At 40.9% G+C, this 24,935-nt stretch overlaps 1 protein-coding gene across 3 annotated transcripts in view; it reads right to left on the bottom strand.

Moving 5' to 3' along the window:
* fbxw7 (F-box and WD repeat domain containing 7) overlaps positions 1–24,935 on the bottom strand; it is a 68,081-nt gene that overhangs the window by 13,673 nt on the left and 29,473 nt on the right. The window contains exons 1-7 of one of the 3 annotated variants that reach the window (XM_005469839.4): positions 16,069–16,162; positions 9,578–9,660; positions 7,916–8,057; positions 4,802–4,936; positions 2,186–2,309; positions 1,870–2,006; positions 1,139–1,252 (exon numbers count right to left, since the gene is read on the bottom strand). In XM_005469839.4, the coding sequence (XP_005469896.1) occupies positions 1,139–1,252; positions 1,870–2,006; positions 2,186–2,309; positions 4,802–4,936; positions 7,916–8,057; positions 9,578–9,660 (735 nt within the window). In that variant the 5' untranslated portion in view covers positions 16,069–16,162. Of the gene's footprint in view, positions 1–1,138; positions 1,253–1,869; positions 2,007–2,185; positions 2,310–4,801; positions 4,937–7,915; positions 8,058–9,577; positions 9,661–15,069; positions 15,704–16,068; positions 16,163–24,935 lie in introns of those variants that run through there. The other 2 variants (XM_003449679.5, XM_005469838.3) reach the window with 2 other exon arrangements.

The following is a 24,935-nucleotide window of genomic DNA, read 5'->3' as shown; positions in this document are numbered from 1 at the left end:
AGGGGATGTGTGCTCTGAATACAGCAACCAAACATGGATTTAGGCTCATCTCGCCTTCATGACTAATGTAAACAAACAATCCTGAGGCAGATTAGCATTGTAGAAAGCGCATACAATAACCTCTGTCTGTGATGTCATTCTGAATGCAGGGTGGGTAGAGGAGGGGGGGGAAAAAAGCTTTAGAGCCTGCTGGTGATGTGACTCATCACAGGCTTCCACCACCAATATGGAGCTACTGCAGCTGTAATTCAGCAACCTGTCATCCAGATATTAGTCTTTGGGTGTAGGAGAGCCAAACTGTGCTCCATGCCTATCGGATGACCTTGGTGAGATCTGTTCAGATCAGCAAATGTGACTGTGACTGATATGCATGTAATCACCAGTTGGGGGAGAGCCAACTTTACTTTATGTGTTCGGCCGAATCTCCGCAGCAATGAAAAGCAAACTCAACTCTTTTACATGCGAAAGAAAGGCCGAAACGGCCACAGTGTGATCATGCAGAACATCTTTTTTTCCCCCTTTGAGAGGTTTTGCTTTGAAAGTTTTCATTTTTAAACACCAAGTTCAAGCCCAGCCTTATGTCATTTATCTGAGTAAAAAAGCAGAAGGGACCGACTGGGAAGAGAAATAATCAAGGACTTCTTGTGAAAACTTCTTTTGAGAAAGGAGTCCAGCATTGAGGCATGAAAGTGTTGTGATTTACCACGATCTGTAAAGCGCTCTCCAATATCACAGAGCAACAACTGCCTTTCTTTTTAATACACAGCGTAAAGCTGCAGCACAACGCCTGTGTGTCTGCACCAGCTTCAGCTATGAATACTAACACCGCGTGTGGACATGGGCTGTGTTACAAGTCTGCGAAAAAGATAAATATAAGAGAGGAGAGACTGGAACAGAGAGCAGTCTTCCCAGGAAGATTTTTGTGTGGTAGTGTAACGCAAAATTATATCAGTGGGAGCACTAAAGATACAGGATTTAAATCAATGCAACACAGTTGTTTCCTTCACTTCAAATCAATGAGTGTAAAAAGTAGTATGACTAACCAAACAGCCTATTATTCATATTAGTGCCTGCCTTCCTTTTCTTCTGCTCTAGGTTTAAAGCGTACTCCCAAAATGTAACAGTATTCAACTCTTACCTTTCCTGTGATAGCTGACCAGACTTTCAGCGTGTTGTCGTCAGAGCCGCTGACGATGCGATTGCCACAGAACTGGAGGCAGGTGATCACGTGGTCATCGTGGCCTTTGAGCACCTTTAAATGGGACACATGAAAAGAGATGAAGCGGGTAGGGCACGGAGGAAGAGTTGATGTGGAATGACAACGCAAATAATGATGCTGACAGTAACACTTCTTATGCATCAAAGTGAAAATGTCATCAAGCGCTGCAGGTGTACACAGCCCTTTAAGCAGTGCTGCATACATTCAGTCTCAGCTAGTGGGTCACAGGACTGCGAGCTCAGCAACTGACAGGGCACACTGCATATGCAAAGGACTATGACGAGCGTGGGGAACTAATTTATGCCAGTCGCGGCCTAAAATGACCTGCAGCTGTTTCACAAACAGCTACAGCGTACAAGGTCCATTAAGGATGAGCTTCAGCATGCTGGTCATGCTCTATGAGAAGCTTCTGAACAGGTAAAAGAGACGGCGAGTCTTTAATGTGAAGGAGAATAAGATTTTCCTGTGCTCCAGCTCAATTAATATTCCAAACAAATACCCGGGTGCACAGACCTGACCGTTCACTAACTTTCCATCAGTTTAACACTTCAGACTCTTATTGAACCATCGTTCTGTGCCTCAAGGCCATTTGATCAGATCTATAAAACTCCTCTAACCTGTGGGGAATTCAAGTTTGAAAGAAAAGCTACCTTAGGTGATTTGAGGTCCCCTCTCCTCCAGTTAGTGTCTATTCTGTGCTGCCTGATGTAGGCACTCTTCCAGGGGCTGTGAGTGAAGCCAGGCTTGACAATTTTTCTCTTCTTCAGGGTAAGGGGCTCATCGATACCTGTGAGAAGGGAGAAAAGAAGCCAGTTGGACTAAAATGTCCTTGTTTTTCAATAAAAGTGCATTTTTCCCAAATAGGAATAACCACAATTTTAAGCACAGCAGTTGCTTCAGACTGCTCCCGCTGGGCGACTGCATGGTGTCTGTCTGCCTGCATCTGTTGCAAACAGTTAGGCTCACCCTCTTCCCTGCATTTCTCCCTCCACAGCAGGTTGTCTTCTGCAAGGGTGCGCCAGTAGCGACACGTCTGTGCTGCTTGGAGGAGGTCCTTCGGTTCCAGGAATGACAGCACGTATAAAGCCAGCTGTTGAAAGACAAGGACGAGCAATGTGAAAGGTGTAAAGCAGTAATGGGGGGAGGAAAAAGAAGCTATAACTTTCTACAGTTGATGTAAACAACAGTTTAAGGTGACATACATGTCATACATTTTCAATAACCTAATGGTCAATATATGATGTACATTTACAATGTACATCATATATTGACCATTAGGTAAACTGGGCATGTGTGTGCCATGACAAACAGGAAACAAAGAGGGTCTGATATGAGAAAAAAAAAAAAATACTATGAACATTTGTCACTACTAAGAATGACAAATGCCAAAATGACCAACAATTTCTTCATTTTGACTGACGATTAAAAACAGACAGTAAAAAGTAACAGATGAGCCTGGGCGGTAAGAACAGACTAACAGTTTACAGCTTGACCAGGAGAGACAGGATTAGAAATGAGTGCATTAGAGAGACAGCTCAGGTTCAGCTGTTTGGAGACAAAGAGAGAGGCAAAGCTGAGACGGTTTGGACATGTGCAGTGGAGGGATAGTGGACATACTGGACAAAGGATGTGGAAGATTGCCAGGTAGGAGGATAAGAGGAAGAACGCAAAAAAGGTTCATGGATGTAGTGAAGGAGAACATGTAGGAGGTGGTGTGACAGAAGAGGATGCTAGGGATAAGATGAGATTGAAGCTAATGGGATTAGCCAAAAGCAGAAGATGACAGGTCTACTTTTTTGTCTTGTGAGATGAAAACCTGGATGATTGTTTCCAGAAGTCCCGTTTCTGCCCATCCAAACTCAAATGTATGAGTTTTCAAACTAAAACTGGTCTAACAGCACCCCTCAAAATTCCATTTCATGGATTAAAGTTGTGACGTGGTGTGGGTTCTAGGCATAAACGCAGCACACATGATAAAATTAAAGTGTTTTAGTGTGGATGTGCTGAACAAGTTAACTGAATAAAAAAAAAATCTAAGAAAACAAATGTAGGATAATTAGTGCAGCTTGTACAGCAGTCATTAAGATGAGTCAACATGTTTGTAGAAGCCTTAAAAAAAGATTTTACATTGAGCTTCTCAGCGCAGGTAATAATGCTACAGCTCATTGAACCAAATGAGCATAAACCAGAAAGACAATCACCTGCTTTTTCGTTCCACTAACATATTCAAATACATATATATTTGCACAAAAACAATGAGCTGGATCACCTGTTAGGTCAAGAGATTGTTGTGCATCTGCATAAAAAAGGATTACGGGTTCATTTGACAGTATGAGGCGTAAGCTGCTGTGTAAATATTGTCCTTTCATTATCCAACAACAATACGAGATGACAGCGACCCCACGACAGAGTAACAAATTCAGGTGCGCTGCCACGAACATCAGCATGGAGTCAAATTACTTAGGATGGTATCCAGCTGTCAATTATTATTGATCTGAAAAGTTTAGAGAAAAATTTATAGACATCATATATAATTTCTGACAGCTCAGAGTGATGTACTCGTATTGCTTTTCCATCACAGTCAATTAATCAGTTCTTCTCCATTTTAATTAATGATGGATCCATAATAGTGACTGAGAATCTGTCTATACTATATTCAGCTATAGTGAATTAATATGCTAGATTCATCCACACAAAATTAATTAGTCAAAAGTTCAATCATCTCTTCTCCTTGGTTTAAATGTGTTACAGTACACAGTTAGGTCTACTTCAAGTCATCGTTATACCTGAATCACCCCAAAGCCCATCTAAGCCGGCCATCATTACAGGCCGGAGGATATTTTAATAGTTTTATAAATCAATCTCAAATTGCTTTTAAAGTCTGACACTCAGCCTTCTGCAGAATCTGTTCATAGTTTCAATTTCGACTTTATCTCAAGTGTAACCCACAGGGACCGTCCTGCTAAAATTACCTGACAGCCACACCTAATATTTTTCCTGGAGCTGGATCTAAGAGGAGAGGTGGGATTATCAAAAGAAGTCAAAGCTGCTGGTTGTTGTTGTTGTTTGGTTTCTTTGCTCATTTTTCTTTTAAGGAGCAACAGAATGAAAGGAGAGCTGTCCTGTACCGGTGCAAACACACATAAAGCTGTTTGTATATTTGGCTTTAGAGCAAGTGACACAGACACCTTGAAATGTTGCATCCTATTGCCTCACTCTCCACACTACCCCCACCCACCCCCAATCCTGACACCTGCCAGACAAGGTGTGAAGTCTCTGATCTGCTACACAAGCTTCAGCAAATTGAGGCCGATTTGTTAAGAATCCCCTATGTGACATTATCAGCGTGCCACTTTACATTGTTTGTTTTGTCAGTTATGATGTAGAGCAAAAAACAAGACACCCACTATGGATGCCCTAAAATGATGCGGGAAGACCGCGACAGACCATCAAGGCTGAGACGACTGCCTTGTGTCTTTTTCCAGGTGTGTTCATTCGAGAACAAATATAAAAGCTTCTTGTGGGAGTTCGGGTCAGAATACAGAGGACGCAGAGGAGACGAGGTGCGTGAGGGGTACTCACTTCTTTGGGCAGCAGGGAGATGAAGTCTCGCTGAAACTGCGGCTCGATCACCTGCATCATATGCTTTACTTGTGTGGGCTCACAGCTGTCAATCAACTCATCCAGCGCCAGCAGCTTCTCTGGGCCAGTCCAGCTCTGGAATACACACACATACACACACAAGGAGAGAGAAAATTGAAATTATTCAAATGACTTTACTTTGAAGAGGGGAACCATTAAATGTGGCTGTTTCAAAGTGGAAGCCTGGGTCAATGGGGAAAAAAGGGCCAATTTAATAGAAAACACCAGAGGTGCAATGGTGTCAGTCATGTACAGAACATCACAGCAAAATTTAATGTTATTTTAGATCAAAACTTTCTCCTTCGCCGCTGCATTATATATTGTGCTTGGGAAAAAAATGCACGACAAGATGTTAATTTTAAATCTAGGGTTTACAGAGCTTCTAGCCGGATTTAATGACTTTGCAGCAACATAAAAAAAAAGAGGTGCTTTATGGAGTTTTCTTGTAATTTACCTTGAAGCCTAATGAATGTGGTGAATGCATTTGGTTTCCCATAAAACAGATGCAAAGCTTTTCTTCCTTCAATTTAAATATAGGATTGTGTCTCGTGTGTGCATGAGGAGAGGAAAGAAAACAGTGACCCACTTGTAAAAACATTTCTTTGCTGCCAAAGCTATGAGGCAAGTTAAGAGATTAGCCAGAGGAACCGAAGGTTTATGTTAAAATAATATGACTTTAAAGTGATTTTATGAAACTTTGCTTTTATTTATCCAACCACAATAACGTCCCTGCGACTTTTACAAAGATTACAGGTACCTTCCCTGCTTTTATTGTGGTCTGTTCCTCTGAAATGTGTGCTTTTTTCTTTGTCTGGTTGCTCTAAACCACCTGGCAGTGGACTAATTTAACACCATCAGCAGCATATTTGGTATACATCCACAAGTAGCACAAATTGAAAACAGCATTGGGGCATTGTGGGAACAGAATGACGCCTACGTGTTCTTGTGTAAGTTTTTCTTCCAAGTCTGAACTTGGATTGGAGCGCCTTGGAAGCATCCTTCCTTGTGCAGGATGTCTGACACCTTAATGTTCCCTACGTGCCCTCCACTGCAGCACCGGATTGCTCGAGGCACCTGCATATTTCCAGCAGTGGAAAATGTGAATACGGGGAACTAGACTCCATCAAGACCATTATTAGTAGTCAGCATGCTTATTTCTTCTGCTTGAACATTCAGTTACTGCTGAGCAGCTCTCTAACCGTATGTTGGACCCCACAGTCACAGTTGTTTTCCCCTCTGTGGCGCGCTGAAATCCAGACAATGATTACAGGCTACGAGGCAGGGTGGAAAATCTGGCATACGCAAACCACCTGTAATTTGGCAGCTAAAAGCTTTAGCCAGAGGTGTTGGTTCTAAAGCTAATCAGGCAGTTAAGAGACCCCCTCCCTGACAGAGGGGGGACTGTGCAACAGCTACTTATGTGTTTTCACAACTGATAATTTGCACTCCAACAGAAACCTGAATACCAGAGCTCCACAGTTCCCAACCAGAGCTGAGAACCTTTTTGTCCAGTAAACTTTCAAACTACAGCCTGCAGTGTTTTTCAAAGATCCTTTTTTTTTTTAATTTAAAGCTTGACAAAGTTTTTTTTTCTTAAAAAGGAAAACAGTCCGTAGACCAGACCTGGGCAACATAAACTCCCAGGCGACTCAAAAAAACAGTCCAAGCTTCTCATATAGCCCCTCAAACTAAGCGCTTTCACTTTCTTTAAAAAACAAAAAATAAAAACTGCGAACAAAACAGATCACAACAAGGAGGATTTCTACAAGCTATAAAGACTAAGGAGGCAATCATGTCATCTCTTACACCAGTTCTAATGACAATAACAATTAACACTGAGGCCCATTGTTTTTACACTTCTGCTCGAGTATAAATTAAACAAAGGAGATATGCTAATGAATAAGCTTTAGACATTAGTAGGTGGATTTTGTTACCTTTAACACAGTCATCTTAAGAGTTTCCCTTTGTTGCCACTCTTTCTGCAAAGCTAATGTAATTAGCCACTTGCTGCATCTTTATATTTCATCTAAAGACATGAGTGGCAGCAGTTTCCTCATTTAACTCGCCAAAAAGGAGAAATAAGCCCATTTCTAAAAATCTCCAACTAATCCCGGGGTGCGATATGCAAGGTTTCGGTGATCGTGCACGTATGTAAGAGGTGTTTCTCACTAACGGGAGCTACATGCAGGCTTGGACTGGACTGGGGAATGTACAGAATGTGAGCTTGAGGTTTATCTCCCTGTAGCTTCAGTTGTACGATTAAAGAGAGCAGACTGATGTTCTGGCCTGAGGACTAATATATGTAAAACAAACACCAAGGTGTCACGGGTTCACCCTGCTGTTCAAAGATAATAGGTTTAAACTCTTAGGTAATGAAATCCATGGCAACCCATTATATAGAAAATCAGAGAGGCCCAATCCAGGCTAATATGTTTAAATGACATCCTATTTCCTTGAAGTCATTAGCGCTTAAGTTTAACATGAAAGAAATGACTATTAGGTTGTATCCATCAGACAATGACAACATAGGAAATTTACCATAAATAGGGGGTAAACTATAATATTACATCATGTCTTTGCTAGTCTCTAGAGTAAATGACACTTAATTACTTAAGTGGCTAAAAAGAGGACAAAAGTTTTTATGCCAACTTTGCTCAAGGAAGACATTCACACTGAAGTAACGTCTCCATTTCAGAGGATCACAGAGGAAAAAAAGAAGAAGAAGAAAGCACAGGCCATAACTTCCTTTAAAGGGATTTTAATCCCAGCGGGAGTTCCTGGTTAAATAAAGGTTAAATAAGAAGTCTAGAGCAGACTAATGTGATCTTATAACTCTGCTTTTCAGTCTGAACAGGTACGGCTAATCCCAATTCCACGCTACAGTGCCTATGGTAATGTGCTGGGCCACAACAACAAGGCAGCAATTATCTCTGAGACTAAGTGAACATTGATTGGACGCAACATCTGCTTTGTGATGAGCTTTTCCTCGAGGGTTCAGAGTCGCCCAAGAGTGGGGAAAAAGAAAGAAAAAGAAAAAGACTCCAGAGCGCTCACCTGAAATGTTCGGAGCCATTCCTGGAGACCCGTGGGTGGCTGAATTGAGGTGATACGTCGTCTCTGTTGCCCCTGACCATTGGCTGTTCTGATGTGGCCAAATGTGGTGGGTGTGGCCGGACATGGGACAATTCCCGTCGGGCTGTAATTTAAAAAGGGAGGAAACAAAGCACCTTGAAGACCAATGCTGATATGAGACCTTTAAAGACAAATAGAGTAACTAAATTGCAGTCTAAGTAGGGGTGTGGAGGCTGTAAAAGCACTGCTGTCACTGCAATTAAGAAAAACACATGTAAATATTACAGATCCCAGCATATTCTTAATGAGAATAACAGGAAGCACATTATGAAGGAGCTTTTTAAATAAGCTTTGCTGCAAACTCTGCTAAATCAAATCAGGCATGGACAAAAAAAACCTTTTTACACTCAACTTCCTGGAATCTTTTGTGTTATCTCTGACAATTATGACAGCAATCAAGCCCAAGCTTTTATTTTGCAGGCAAATTTAATTTTAATTTTTAATTTTTTTGCTTTAGTGCACTTTTCTTAATTAAATCCGTTCTTAGTTATTATTGGCAAGTCATAGGTTAAATCAATTAAACTGACATTTACTTTAAAAATGATTATTCTTTTCAAGCTAATCAGCAACTCTACAAGTAGATTTGGGCATCTTTATCACATTATTACTTTCAGAAAAAAATAATTATTTGCAGTAAGAAAAAGTTAGTCTTCACAAAAGCATTGCAATTAAAAAAAAAAAAAAACAAACAGTTGTCCACCTTGTCTGTGTGAATTAGCGCCGACTGATTAACACAAGGCCTCTCTGTATAATGCAATGCAATTCATCACCATTCAGCAGCACAAGCTACAACCTCCAGAATGTGCATTACAATGAATCAACACCTCTTTAAAACCATTTCAACAAAAACTGATCAATACAACCTTCACGGAGATGGGATTTATTGCAGAGGTGCATTTGTTCTCGCTATGTATACTTAATAAAATGGCAAGTCTTATTTCTGACTCAGACTTCAAAGTGTGCACAGTCCCACATATTTCTATTCAGGCCCAGAGTCTCCTGCTGTATCTGGATGCGGAAGGCAGCACAGGACTTCAAAGTGTACCCATGTAGCCTTGTAATGTAAGGGCAGCAGCAGAAGCCATCCACTGGGCACCCTCGATGCCTCACATTCTGCTTGCTGACAGCAAAATGGGAAGCTGGGGGTCGATTTCATTATTGATTCATTTTTAATGGGATAGGAAGCTGAGACGGAGCGAGTTACATAGCAACATTTACAGTTAAGTGGCTGTGTTCAGTTTGAATTTTAATGGAGCTACACGTGAACACGGGCATTAAATATTCAGGGTAAGAGAAACATCTGGGACCACTGGCTGGTTGGATGGTGCAGACAGAATGGAAGAGGGAGCATTCCTCTGTTTACACATATACAATGCAAACCTTTGTTCATGCCTCCTGGCATTTTTTACTCCTCGCCTTGGTAGTCCCAATTATAACATGTTCAGCATTAAAACAATGGAGGAAGAATTTTTATTTTATAATTTCTACCATAATATTTTTGATCCTAAGGTGATAAACAAAAGTACAAGGGAAAATGAGTCTCTGTGGATAGCTGGGGTGCCTTATGAGAGAAAAATCTCTTACCTCGGATACTCTGGACCTTTGCAGGGCTTTTTTCCTGAAGGGAAAGATCGGACCTCGGGACCATGGTCCAACTTTCTCTTCATCTGAGGAAGAACAAGGGGAGAAACAAAAACCTTAGTAACAATGAAAGCACAAAAGTGGGAAATTCTGTATTTAAAAGCTAGAGGCAACCTTTTGGACATGAATTCAACTCCATTCTGGTAACTTTCCTTTAGAAACAAAATCTAAACCAATTTAGTTCTAAGACACTAGCCCTTGAAAAGGAAATCAAGAAGGGACACGGGTCAGGGAGCTTTTTATTATTTTTTTTTTTAAACTGTGCTGGAAGCAGAAAATGACTCCTGCAAGTTACAGACTTTGTTAGCATAACGTCTGAATTTTTGCATATTAAAATACAGACAGCACAGTCTTGCAAAAGCTTTATGCAAATGGAAAATTAAACTTTTATGCATGGGCTGGAGATTCAATAATTAACATGTGCCATAACAAAGCACAGAGACATGACCAATCTGTCCGTGGCACAGCTCAGCATACACTCTGAGATGGCACATCACAGAAAAGGTTTGTTTTTCAGTGCTGTGTTTAATTTTGATTGAGAGAACTGAGCAACCAGAAATCCAATAATATGCAATAATAGGAAACCGCATTCACACCCAAACTCAAAGGATAAAGCATGCCTGTACGCACAAAATAACCACAAAGTATAACAAGTTTCTCAAGCAGGTATTAGGGTTTATTCTTTGAAATGCGCCAATACTTCAGCAGGAAAAGAAAAAACAAGCAAGTCAGTTCTTTATTATTCTCCATCACCTCCACGTACGCAACACCACCCAGTCCCTGTTACCACCTACCCTACCGTGCAAACAAAGGAGCCTGTGTAGAGGCCCGGGCAAGCCAATTTTCCTCATCCCATGCCTGCCACTTTCTTTGGCAAGGCTTCTCAACACACATGCAAGTGATCACCATCTCATCTCCAGTCCCTCATGAATAAACAATCTAGCTGAATAAATGAACACTGATTTTTAGTGTCTGGCCAAAACAATATACAATCTAACAGCCTGGCCTTGTTCTTCTTAATATTTAAATATATTTCATATTTCAGTGAAGGCTTTTGTAGATTTAAAAGTAAACCCATGGATTCAAAACCAAATCCTTTCCCGATCCTTATCCTTGTAGCCCAGCTCCTTTGTAATATCAGCAAAAGTATGATGTAAAAAAAAAAAATTAAAAAAAAATATATATGCATCAAGTCTGCAAGAAACAAGTATTTTCATTATCAGTTTATAAGCTTATTATTTTCTCAACTTATTTTCCATTAATTTTCTTTTATATTATTCATTAAAAACAATAAATAAAGTGTGTTAGTTTCCCAACTTTTTAACATCAACTACCTATCGATGGTACCGAAACCCAGTATTAAACACGTCCTGGGGCTAATTTGCTAAGGAACGGAATATCAGTAAGCCCTGTTGTCATCAGTATGGTTTTCAATAGTGGAAATTAAGAAAATATATTATTGGTACAAAAATTATGTTATAAATTTTACCTGCCCAGTTGCATTACTGACTGAGACATTAAGCTATGATGCAGTTCCACTAGTTCCCATGCAGAAGAGGATTCTCTGTATCTTCCTGAGAGCCTGCACGCAAAGGGTGGGTGCAGCTCCGTCTCACCCATTCATACACAGACACTGATCTTTGTGAGGATGGTAGGGAGAATCAAACACTCAAAAGTGTGGCCGCACTTCGCTGATGGTGCTTGTTGCCACAAATGCAGCAGAACTTTTTCTTGTAAAGGCAGAAACACAAACAGCCTGTCGAAACATTTAGTGAAAATCCATCACATTCAGGCGAGGGGATTCAGCTGGAGGTTAGTGATGTAATCTCTGCCTATACAGCTTACTAGAGCTACCCTTGGAAAACATGTAACACATTGTAATGATCGTCAAACTACATCTATATTGATATTAACTGGGGTGTCAACTCATCGTCGTTATGGGGGGAAATAGTTATGTTATATACTAATAAACAATATCTTGTTCTTAATTTGACTCATCTCCAATAAAGTATTGACAATGGAAGCACCATAAAGATAAGCAGTGCAGCTAAGAGTTATAGTACTGTTAAAATCTCAAGGATACCACCAGCTCAGGGTTAGGGGTCACGTTAGGTCAACACTGGCGAACGGTAATGCTTAAAAAAGGGGGGGAAAAACTAAACAAAAAACTGCAAGGCCAACAGCACAAGAGACTTCATTTAAAAGGTAATAAATTCTAACCTCTGAAAAGGTATTTGTTCAGCATGTGGCTGAAACACATCCAAAACCCATCCCCGAATATTTGTCAGGGATCTGATGGGTGTAAAGATGTTGGAACCAAATGCTAATGTGTGTTTTGTTCACTCAGCCATCCAAAAGCATTAAAAAACAAAACAAACCCTGAAATTGAAACAAATGACAGGTGTGGGGTGATTGTTTTCTTATGGTAAAGTAAAAATGGCAATCCATCTCCTAACCCTACTATTGAACTCATCACTGCAGTTCTAACATAAATGATTTTCTCACAAGATTATAGTACTTGTGGCGCAGCAGTTTAGGGTCAAAGGTATTTAGCAACAGTTTGTTTACAGTTACAGTCCAGCCTGTTGTGCTCCAAACACACAACCTGAAAGTTTGCTCCTTGAACCCTTCTGCGACTGTATAATCGGACGATTATGCGTAGAAGCCAGAAACCAAAAGTAAATTTAACTTTTTTCCCCTTTGACACAAACAATGCATTTTTTTGGGTGTATTATTGTAGTTCATATGCGACACAGGAAAACACCACTGGACATTTGACTCCATACTGTCTGGCGCTACTGTGGCATGATTACATGCTTCTCTTCAAGATGTGTGTTTTTTTGTTTATCACTATAATTTTGTGTGTGTGTGTGTGTGTGTGTGTGTGTGTGTGTGTGTGTGTGTGTGTGTGTTGATGTTCACTGTGTTTTAAATGTGAGGGTTGCTCATGTGAATGTTGAGAACAGCAACCAAGAAAAAGAATGTGGAAGCAACATTTGCCTACAACTTGAGAAATGCTGAATAACGAGCAGCACATCTGCACTGGCAGCCATGGACTTCTGATCGATACGGGATTCCTACCTTAGTTTTTAATGAGCTTTACAGACTCTGTGCCTTGAAACTTCCGACAGGCAACCAAAGTCTGAGCTTATACAACACATGCGCATGATTAGCACATCAATGTGCACTGCAGGTAAGGTGCCTGCTGGACACCACACTGTGATCTGACCAATGATTTGTGATTCTTTCCTCACAACTCAGCTCATGCGTGAAGCCGCTGAAAGCTCCAAGGGAGGACCCATAAAAACCTGAAGTAATTCATGAGGGGGAAGTACAGAAAAGGCACTCGAAAATTTGGCAACAAGAATGCAAACGTAGTCCAAGCTAGGCAGGTACATAGCTTGTGTTACATTTGTCTACATTTATAGCTTGTGTGATTGCTGAATAATATAAAAAGGGGTTTATAAGATATTCAGGGTTGTTAAGACCGGGCTCTTAAACCTAACTGCCTTGTTCCTAAAGTGGTGATCTCACTGCAATGGCAGTTCAGTAGCCAAGGAGAGCCTGGGTGTGTGAATGCATGCAGAGGGTGTGTGTGTGTGTGTGTGTGCGCGCGTATGTTTTTTGTGTGTGTGATTCCGAGTGTGAGAGAAGAGAGGGGAGTGCTGGCTAGCTTTGAGTGTGTACGCACACATGTAAGAAAACCTCAAACTAAATGCGGGCATGAAAAAATAATGTGTAACCAGCCTGTTCTGCAGCTTCAGCCTGGGAAAAGGTAACCAGAGAACACAGCGTTTGTAAATCACTACCAATCAGCCGTCCCCCTCCTTCCTCTGGCTTCCCCACCACCCCCACTTCCCTATCTGGCCAAAAGCACGACAGATGGATATGCAGAGAGTTAATGATATTTTAAAGACAGCGATCATTCTTACATAATGTGTTGATTCATTTTAACGGCGACTACATCCTGCAGCATCAGTCACGAGAAAAGGCTTTTCTCATTTTTCAAATAGTGTTTTCAAGCACTCGTCAAAGAGTTTCTCCTCATTTCAATCAGCATTGTTTGAGGCACGGAAACGCTTGCGATCTGAGAGCTAGTTGAAGGAGTTTTTCAGGACCAAAACTGCAATCAAGTCAGAAAGACGGGTTTGAATTCATCCTCAAAAATGAGAGTCTGCCACTACGAGCCCCGCAAGCAGCACTAATATATTTGCGCTCTGCAGGATGACTTGAAAATCCTGATACATCTGAGAATGAGTACATCCTTAAAAAATGGATGGAGAATACAAATGAGCATGAACATTCAAATCAATGAAGCGCTATTCATCTATTAACAACACTCTCGCGCAATTATTAGGATTAACTGGATAAAAATCCCCCACCACAAGGGATATTTTGAGCCACGTTTTAAAATTATACACGATTAACAAATTTGTTTACATTGTCTGAATTATAAATTCTCTTTCATGCTTTTTTTTTGTTTGTTTTCCCGCGTTTGTTTGTACTCTGCATTTTCCAGCTAAGGGAGGACGATTTTTATGGCTGCAATCCAGCATAATACACCCAACATCCTTGAGGATATTCCACCTCACGCTGTCTGACACAGTGACCCATTATCTGTAGTTGAAGCCTGAGGCAAGTGCACAGTGTCAGGGAATTGGCTACTCCAACAGGCAAATGCAGGCAGACTGATGCATGCATGCATCTCAAGCAGTTACTTTGGTCAGTGGGAGATAGCCACTGCTGCATAATGTACAATAATAACAACCCTGCAAACTGGGCAGGACTGCAGGGGAACCTGGGCGTCTTTGAGCTTGAAGCCCTTATTTCTGAATGTACCTAAGCATACATGGTGCTCCATCAGCGCTGTATTATGTAAAATGTGTAATTGCTCAAGCATCTACTAGGGTCTGTGAAAGGGAGGACCCACAGTTGATGTACAGGTGCACAGCATCTTACCAACACTGCTGGGAGGTAAGGTGGAAAAATACATTAAAAAAATAAAATGGGGGCTTCGTTACATTCAGGAGTGTATAACGCCTAATTATAAACACATTTTTATCGGGGATTGTAGAATTAAGCACCCCCAAAGCAACAACAAATTCACCAACGCGATGAATGTCACCCGGAACCGCGGCGGTGGCGGCGTTTATTTACACAGCCGAAGTTACTATGACGGAAAGGACGTCAAACGGCTTGGTAGCATATTAAAAGATTTTAACGCAACGCTAACACAACATTACGGCCTGAGCAATTAAAGAGGCGTCTCTGGGGGTCTGCTACAAGGCTGTCCATCCTCCGCAGTGGCCGTACGATCTGCCGCGAGAGGCGCGTCAAAGATAATGTGGGCGACAGAGCGAGCCAAACACACGGAGAGAAGATGAGGATGTGCCGGAGGTGACACGGCGGATAATACGAGCATAAATCCTACTCACTTTGTAGAAAATCATCTTTAAAGTGCCGTAGAACCCCATCCTTGTAATCCGGTGTGTTTCCCCCCTTTTTCCTTTGCTTCTCAGTGACAATCGGTGAAGTCCAAATCTGCGTGCGCGGCGGCGAGATCGCTCTGACAGTGTGAGGGCAGTGTACTCTCAGGTAAATCCGACGCTGGCTCTGATGTGAACATGCTCGGGCACGTCACCGGACTGGCGTGCATGCAGTAGATTCCACCGGTAAAGACATTAGCAGGGGAAAAGAAAAAAAGAAGTAGTAGAAGAAAGAGAGAGAGGGGGGAAAGCTCCGTCGTATCACGTCGACTTAAAGGGGCTAGGTCGATGGGTGAACAATGCACTGCGACGATTCCGGAGGCTTGTGCGCCGCCGAGCAGGGAGTGAACAGATGAGGGGGAGAAAGAGGGTGATACTCAGCAGAAAGGGGGAGGAGTGCAGGAAGAGAAGCGTCAGAGCGCAGAGCAGTGCCCTCTTCCTCTTCGCAGGCTGCACGACGGCTCCTCCGAACGGGATCGGATTACAGCCTCCCCGCTGGAGACGACAGGAATGGTGCAGTCCAGCATTCAACACTGTGCGCAGCGCATCCCTCCGCGAGCGGAGCACCCGGGGACATATGCGTAGCAGGCGACAGGCAGCACACACACAGAGACCAGGTGGGATACGGACTTGTCTTCACTCGTCGCGTCAAAGGCGGACCCCCCGTCAAACACACACACACACACACACACACTTGTTGCAAGCTCCAAAACACACACAGGAGGTATCCTCTGCGTCAAATTATACTAAAGATGACATTTATGACGCACTGATGGAAAGTCAAAGTCCTCTCACTTCCCATAACTAAAAACTGTTTTAATTTTTATTTTATTTTATTTTTAAATTAAACGTAACAAAATCTGTTTATTAAATATTAGCGCTGTAAATGATCTGGCTATTTTTAGGTTATTCTAATATTTTAAAATATCAGAAAGTGCAAAAGCTGACCCGTGACAATTTTCCGGGCTTCCTTTAATGCAGGGGTGCCCAATCCCAGTCCTCGAGAGCTACTGTCCTGCAGCTTTTAGATGCATCCCTACTCCAACACAGCTGAATCAAATAGTTGGATTACCAACTCGGCATGCCATCAAGTCTGGCAAAGGCCTGATAACGAGCCATTCATTTGATTCAGGTGTGCTGGAACAAGGACGCATCTAAAAGCTGCAGGGCAGTAGCTCTCGAGGACTGGGATTGGGCACCCCTGCTTTAATGTATCGTTTTATTCCACTCACAGCACAAAGCCAACATGTATTTCACTGTCATGTGAGAAAACTTAAAAGTTGAGAGCTTAATTGGCTGTTTCTGCCTAGAAAAAGTGACCCAAGTGATTGATATATTAGTACTACCCAAAGGTATACATTATAAAAGACGAACAAATTAGCTAAATATTGGCAGTTCAATTCTCACTAGGCACTCAGACCGCACACCTCTGCCAAAGCCGATGCACAGTATTGCCATTTTAAAAGAGCAATTTGGATTTTTACAGGAATTTAACATATTCTTTCCACATGCTCTAGCTCTATGAAGGGTTTACACAGATACTGCACCGGACTGCTGCATTAAAATGACTGTCAACAGATCACATGACAGAAAACAGTCAGCCATTAAAACCAATCAGGCAATATGTGAATGGCTCTATATCTGCTGCACCTGCTTCCTGCAGGACAGTATTTGCATTTCAGGATGGCAGATAATAGCCAACTGCACCTGTCCAGTTACAAACACTATGTACTGCTGATAGCTTTACAACTCTGATTAGAGATGGGAAAATCCACAACCTCAAAATGGGAGCTTTAGTTTGAGCAGGTAAAGATAATCTGTCAAAACACATTCAATGTTCCAGTGAGATTTCTGCTCACTGGAACACTGAACCAAGTAAACAAACCAATGACTATGCTCCTCTGCTTAGCCGGTCACGATAAACACATTCAAGTGCATTTGTTTGAGTAATTCGGACAACATGACTGGTCACAACAATCCTTTCTGATTTCTCAACATTTTCTCCTACAAAAAGGTTTTTGACACTCGGTGCAGAGTTTGTACTACACCATTTGTTTCAAGTGGTATCCAACATTTGCAACGCTTGACCTCATACGACATCAGCCTCAGATCATCGAAACTGCGGAGACAATGAAGGGTCATGGGATGGGCTCTATTCACAGGTGACTGAGCACTGAGATCTGGCAGCCTTTCAGACTCTCCTGGCTTACACCTGTAATTACAGAGTGACCTAGCACAGGTGGGAATTTTAAAGCTGGCAAAGAAGAGATGCCTGGTAAAAATCTACCACAATCCGAGTTAGATCTTGAGGCTTATTTTGCATTGTAATGTGCCTAAAGGGTACTGTACGATACATGATTTATTGTTTTATACAAGGTATACTGGGACTTGGCTAATCTAAGCATTACAGACACTAGGACACCACAGCAATACCGACACAAAGGATTTCAAATCAGTGGACGTCAGGGTGCATGAGACAAAGCGGTTAGGAGCTGTGTGTGTGTGTGTGTGTGTGTGTGTGTGTGTGTGTGTGTGTGTGTGTGTGTGTGTGTGTGTGTGTGTGTGTGTGTGTTTTTAAGGTGGCTCTCATGAGAAAGGCTCTCTCGATGCTATCGGCCGGCCCAACCTTTACACAGCACATTGGAATGCTTGGTATGCGAGCGGGGTTGCACGGTGGCCTTTGAATGGTCCGTGGCCTCCTTTGTCGCTCTCCTTCTGCCAGTTGGTAAAGCATTAACAGGCCCCTTCCCTGCTGATACCAGTCTCCTGCTTATCAAAACCAAAATCCTGCACAAAGCATGTGTCGTCTTCTCAAAGCAAACTGCATTTTAAAAATCTTGTTCATTATAATCAACAAATGACAGCCAGGTTACAGCCCTCCCATCAGCCAGTTGCTGATGGGAGGGCTGGAATATTTAAACAGAGGAAGATGTACAAAAATAGTAATTTCGTTTTAGCACAGCATGCTTGTGGGTAAATGCAAATGCTGTGTTATTCGACTGTGCATAAATAGACAACTTCGGTGCCAAGCTTTTAGCACACTGCCTCAGATATTGTACAACTCTGCAGGTAAGATGAGCATCCTCGGATTGGCTACCTAGTCTGATCTTCCCGTCAATCTAGTTTTTGATAATCTTTGGATTAGTATATACCTAATATATGCATTAAAATATACAGATTTTAGAAGCAAGGCCATAATACTGACATTTAAAATGATGTCAGACATTGCCTTAAGTCCTAAACAATTACTAGATTAATCATAAAGTACAGAATTAAGGAACAGCCATCAAAGCCCTCTAGCTGTGGCCTCTCAAATACAAAGTTTTTTATTGTTCTGTCAGCTAACTGTAAATATCTCTGGCTGTTAGGCTGCTGGTCACTCAAACTAAACTTTTGAAACTATCTGTACAACTTGGGCTTAAAAAGGAAATGGAAAATGTACACCAGAAACCAAACAATTAAGCAGAAAATAAGAAAATTTGAGAAAAATAATCCTTAATTAGGAAGCTGTCACAATAATTAAATTGCTGCACTTTGTGATAAGTGAAACACTGACTAATTAGAGGAGTAATAAGTAAAGCCTCACAGCTGTTTTCGCAGGATTGGTGACTGGAACGATTTCCAATCAACAGATGTTGGTGGGAAAAAAGCCGAACTACAGGAGAAAGGGGCTTTCTTGAGAAAATGTTTAATGTGAGGTGGTGAACTTGAAGGAGGCAAATACTTCTTGGGCAGCGATGCATCACTAAATAGGGTCATGTCATTGTGCGATTGTCATCTCTGGACAACAACAAAAAAAAAAAAAAATGAGAAGCAGGGGGTCTGCATTCAATAGATTTTCCTCAAATGGGTTAAATGTGATCCCCATGCCAGACTGGACAGATGCAATCCGTGTGGGGGAGGTTTAATGAATAAGGAAATCATGGATCATGGCATTCTGTGGTGGATAATAATGGCATCATCTGCATGGAGTTGAATTAACATATCCTACAGCCACCCACGCGACTGAGACATTCAAGTTTGAAGGGGTCAGGTCAAAAAGAAAAAAATTAAAGCAAGAGGATGAGGCATCTCCCCTGTGACATCAATAGGCTTAAATAAAAATAAATGGAGAACAGAGGTCAGTATTTGCAGTTATCAGCAATTATTTAGAAAGTGGAAGTGGATGCAGATGCAGCGTTTTAAAATGTATAGAAGTAGAGGAGCTCTGAGAAAATAACAGGCAAAGGTCATCACAATGAACATGAAGACAAATATATATTACAGCTCCAACACTAAAGTGAGAATGATTACATTCAAAGAACAGTATCCAGTGTTTGTCCCTCAGAGGCACATGTACATGCACTATAAAGGCTGAAGACATAAGAGCAAATACTGGCCAAAAATAACACTGCATTTTACTTGGTATTCACCACTTAACAGAACCAAAACAGGAATTTCTCCCTTGTTGATGAAGTTAGCATAACCTGGTCAGCAGAAGACATGTAAAAGTTTCATATTTTTGTACTTGGCACAAAAAGGAAAAATTGTCTTCTGTGGTGTTTGCAGTAAAAAGTAGATAAAGATAAAGCATGCATCACAAAGGAAAGCTTCCTGAATATAGTGACCATTCTTTTATTCAAAAGAAGTTCAGACTTCCTGTGCACTTCTGCTCTCGTTCGGTAACTACAAAGATAAACCTGTGATGGTGCTACATCTCATGCAGAACTGGGATGTCCAGATCTGTTCAGCCTCCATGTTGTCATAAAACAATATTATTGGAAACAACAGCCATAATGTCTCCTCCCTTTGTGTACAACTGACACTGACCACAGAAGCAATCGCAGGGAAATAGCAGACGCAGCTAATTTCCCCATAGAAAACATTGTGGTCTAGTGTGGGTGCTTAGGTAAAATGACAATGTGGCCTCAACACGTACCCAGAATAGATGGAAGTCTGCAGACTGAAACCCAAAATGCGTAACAATTGTTCACACTTTATAAATGAGTTGACCAGTAGCCTTTCTTAATTCACAGCTTTGCAAATCTCTGAAAGAATGGCAACATAACCCAAAATCTGGGGCATAATGACATCTGATAAGAAATAATAAATCTACACATACTGCTTTTCTATTTTTCCTCTAAATCCCCCATTCAGACTTCTAAAATTGAGACTTGGCACATTTTAACTGTGTGTATACTGTGGTAATTTTAGCGCCAGAAAAAGCATTATCAGCTAATCTCTTTCATGTATAAAATAAAGCAAAAGTACAGTTCTGAAGTTTGAAAATGACAGACGCAGAAAAATGCACGTCCTGGCAAACTACAGCTTCTATAACTTTAGATGGACTCAGTTTCATTGGTTCTCCCAAAGGGTTCATTTTATAGGAGCACAGGCAATGAAGACAAAGTAATCAATGACTGAAATTGTGTCGCTTTGCCACTTAATGATGCTCTCAGTCATTATGTTGTCCAATCAAAGGCATCATAGCTAAACCCTGAGGCCATCAGAGTGCCCAAAGCACATCAGTAGCAATCAGTGAATATCCCAAGCTTCAGCCAGCGGGTGGAGGAATTGGTGATTGCTGACATGGTTCGAGTAGGACGCGCATCTTTCAGCTTAATTAGAGGCATTTTTTTTTAATGATCCTGACTTTTATTACCTCGTTTTGTTGTCTGAAAAAGATTATACTCATACTGTATGTTACAGAATATGGAAAATCTCTGCAAGAGAAAAAGGTGACAGAGTCTTTCTTACACGGCACACAGTCTCCTCTTTGGGAAAAATCACCAAAACAACACTGCACATGTGCAGACAGTTCATTCACAGGTGATACTGCCCGTTTCTCTGCCACTCCCTGTACAGAGTGCCGCAGAGAGAAAATGTCTGAGGCAGGAGAGCAAAATCTTGTGGAGTTGTTGCTAGGCAAGTTTTGAAAAAAAAAAAAAAAGTTATTAAAGGGGTATGAACAGTCAGTAAATCTAGCTACAAAGTTAACAAGGCAACAGTGAGATGAACTGAAATATACTGAGCAAGATGCCCAGCACCAAAGGTGAGATTGTATATATTTACAGTTAAAAAAAACCTGAATCCCAAAATTAAAAACTAAATGTCAAACCAAAAGACCTGAAAATTTGGGTAAAGCTCTAGATGATAATGGTAGCTGGTAAGTGTCAACATTTATTTAGGGATGCTTTAAAATAGCTTTTGGCTCTATTCATTTGAAGGAATTAAACTTATCCGTCCAATAACTTTCTAATAAAAAAGTGCCCTTAAGTTGTATATGTCTGTGCATACTTGTGAAGGCAAACTGTACAGGAAAAAGGTCAGTATTACTGTTGCCCTCTCTTTTTAATCCTCTTCCAATGATAGGCCTATGTGGGTTTTGCATGTGGATACAGCCTGGACTGTCATATCTCATTGACAAATGAAAGAATGTTATGGAAATGTGAGAGATGAGCCAGGTGAAACTTGGCCAGGGCTGGCATCAACATTTACACAGAGCGAATAAACCTCTTTAATCATCCAGAATTATCACTCTCCTATCCTAGATGAAGCAGAGAGCGCCAATTTGTGCTGCCTGTCATCTGAGGATCCCCAAATATGCTTGAGAAGGTGGCGGCAAACTGTGTGGGGGATATTCTCACAGTGGCTCGGTTGCTTGCCTTGACCTGAACTTGCTACACAAACTTGCTCATCAAGCTGGCTTTGGTACTTCCCCTCATCTGATACTGATCTCATCTGGAACACAGTCTACACATACTACTCTTTATCTCTTCAACAAAGCAGTAATTTGCTTCTTTGCCGTTCCAAATAAAAGGTTTCAGAAGGAAATGTGCATGTGAAACATCTGAAGTGAGATTTAACCTTTATCTAAGCGGATCAGAGATCAGAGATTAGAGGATGCTATTGAACCGTCTGGTATAACCAGTGAATTAAGCACAAATAATGAACATTTACCCTTCTTTTAAGCATTAGCGTCAAGATTTAATAGGCAAGGTAGCAGCGCGGCTCTCTGTATGGCAATGCTGATTTTAACAAAATATGGATGGAGTTACGAGAAGATGAACTTTTCTTCTAGCACATCTAGAATGTAAAGTGTTACTTAAAAAGTCAAAAGTACCAAATGGATTGAAATTACATTTAGTACAAACAGTCATCACATGCACACCAACTCACTGTGGCTCCATAAACATGCCTTTTATTCAGCCACACTGTGTATATTACAGGTGGGCAATATGGCCTCAAAGTTATATGATTTATGATGACATTAAAAGAAAACGACTGAACAATGTTTCATCAGTGGTTACAGTAATAAATACTGCTGCCTGCCAGATGCAAACAAAATGAAGGGCACTTTCCATCCTCCTTTTACAAGGAGCTACTGTCATTGATGACAGGCTACCTATTCGAGTGCGAATGTACTGCTACCAGGTGCCAGCAGCATTACAATGCAATAGCAGTGACACAGCATAAGTAAAATATAAGCAAAACAGTAGCCTAGGCCGCACTCTCTTGGGAAATTCGAAATAAAAAAAAATAATACAACTGTTTAACACTTTAGCAAAAACTACTGTAACTTAGCCTTGTAACTGCAGGAGCTGCACATTAGTGAGACAAACTGAAATACATTTTCTACCTGGCATGTCAAGTCGTTTAACCAGCTGGTTTTAAATCACTCCTTTACCACCATGTTAACAACATCAACTGCTGTAGAACTCGCAACTATGGTGCAGCGATGCTAACCCTAACCCCAAATCATCATCAAATGCTGACACCTGTTCTCACCCCTTATTTTGTATATTTTTATATATAATATATTTATATTATTTGCATTCATATTTAAAAATATAAAAGCTTTTTTACAAGCCATTGAAAAAAATAAAATAAAATATTGGCCAATAAAATGCTAAGCCACTGACCTGAAGTTTGTTAGGTTGGACACAGAGTTATCACTATTAATTAACCATCATAACGTCTTGTTTTCAGCAGCATCAAAGCACAGGGCAGTCTTCAGAATGCTGATATGCTCACTTCTCTTCACTGCAGCCACCACATTCTCCTTTAAAGGCTTACAGACACACTCATTCAATTGCACACTTTAACACAAAGACACATGTACAAAAACTCACAACGCCTTCGAGGAAGACAGTAAAGCTACATTTTTTTGCTTTAGTTTAGACTGCATACATATCTTATGTTATTTGACTTTGACTGTACTTGAGTGTATTTAGATAGCTTTGCACTTAAGGAAATACTTTGTTTAAAAAATACATACATTAAAAGTACACTTTTATCATGGCAGGTAAATACAATACGTTTGGTTGACAGATGAACCAAAACACACTGCAGTTTCTAAAATGGAAACCTATGAGCAGTTCATTTTGAAAGACATTTATGTTTTCACTTTTGAATATTAGTTATTGCTGATTCATGAGATTTCTAATCTGATTAATTGCTGGAATATTTGATAGATTACTCGATTACTAAAATAATTGATAGCTGCAGCTCTATTACAAACTGTAACATCTTCATCGTAACAATCAGAAAAAAGAACAAAGATTGCATGGCAGCTTTCTCACACTGCCATTGTCTGGAGGACAAGGTGTAGCTCCAGCCTCTGCCTTTTCTGAGAATCAAACTAAGGCGAGTCCTTCTGGCAGGTGAGCCTGACTGATGAGCTAATCTGGAAAAAATGCAGGCCGAACATCTTTCAAGTTTGCTCAGCTGAAAGTTTCAAACACAGCCTTTGTTTGGTCAGTCTTATTCAAGCTAGCCGAGGTTAGTGGAGAGGTGAACAAAATAAACATTTGATAGCAGTGAACTACGTGACTCCCATTTTGATGCGCAATACAGTTTGCGATAAGTGGTGGGTACATTTGATCTTGTTTAGATGTGTCCACCGGCCATGTTGCGAAAGCCAAGGCTCTTGTCTAAAGTGTCTGTTCGGGATTACCGTTATCTGTGATGGGCCACCAGCAGAGTGGGTGACAGCAACCTTTTTATTGCTAGACTTGACTGCTATCAACTCTCATGTCTGATGCCACAAAGTGAGATTCAAATGACTTTATTTGGAAAGAGAGAGATCAAACAGGCAGCACATGAACATTTAGACATTCTGACATGGGCCTCTGTTGGTTAATAAGAATGACGCAACATAAAAGCAATGCAGCTGAATGCAGAGTGTGGAGTGGACATGGCCTCAAATATCAATGACTAAAGCAAGCATGTTTTTGTGATTGCTATACTGCTGTAAAAGCAGGTTTTTACAGGACTGGCATGCTGAACGACAAGCATATTACTTTAATTTATGCACAATTTTTAATAAATCTGGTTAAATGTATCCTACCTACCTACCTTATCTAGACTTGTTCCACAGAAATTTATTCCCTCCCCTATTCTATGTCCTACAAATTATAAACAGGAAAATCAATGAATGATTGAGATCAATTCCTTTAAGGAAATTATTTTCCTCTGTATTAACCTGCTATTGTTTCTGTCAAATTCTACTAAGGGTGTACCGCAACTCAGAAATGGTAGTCAAATGTTTCCTGTAACGCTTCACATTAACAAAAAACCCCACACAAGAACAGTGATCGCAAAGGACATGGGACTATTACTTAACAAAACAGCCTGAGGCAAACTAAAAAAGTGCTCCAGGATGAAGAATGCACGAGTAGACAATCACAAGGAAAGCAATGATTCAGGAAGTATACGAGCTATGGGATCGTATTCACCATTTAATTTGCCGTACTGGTAGCACTGAGGATTGAGTGACCTTTATGGCTCAGGCAATGCAAGTTAAGAAAAGAAATGTTGGTTAGATATTTTATATA

Source organism: Oreochromis niloticus, linkage group LG6 (genome assembly GCF_001858045.2).
Source record: "Oreochromis niloticus isolate F11D_XX linkage group LG6, O_niloticus_UMD_NMBU, whole genome shotgun sequence".
NCBI classification, from domain to species: Eukaryota; Metazoa; Chordata; class Actinopteri; order Cichliformes; family Cichlidae; genus Oreochromis; species Oreochromis niloticus.
The sequence above is the reverse complement of the archived record's forward strand: the minus strand, read 5'-3'. Positions and strand labels throughout refer to the sequence as shown.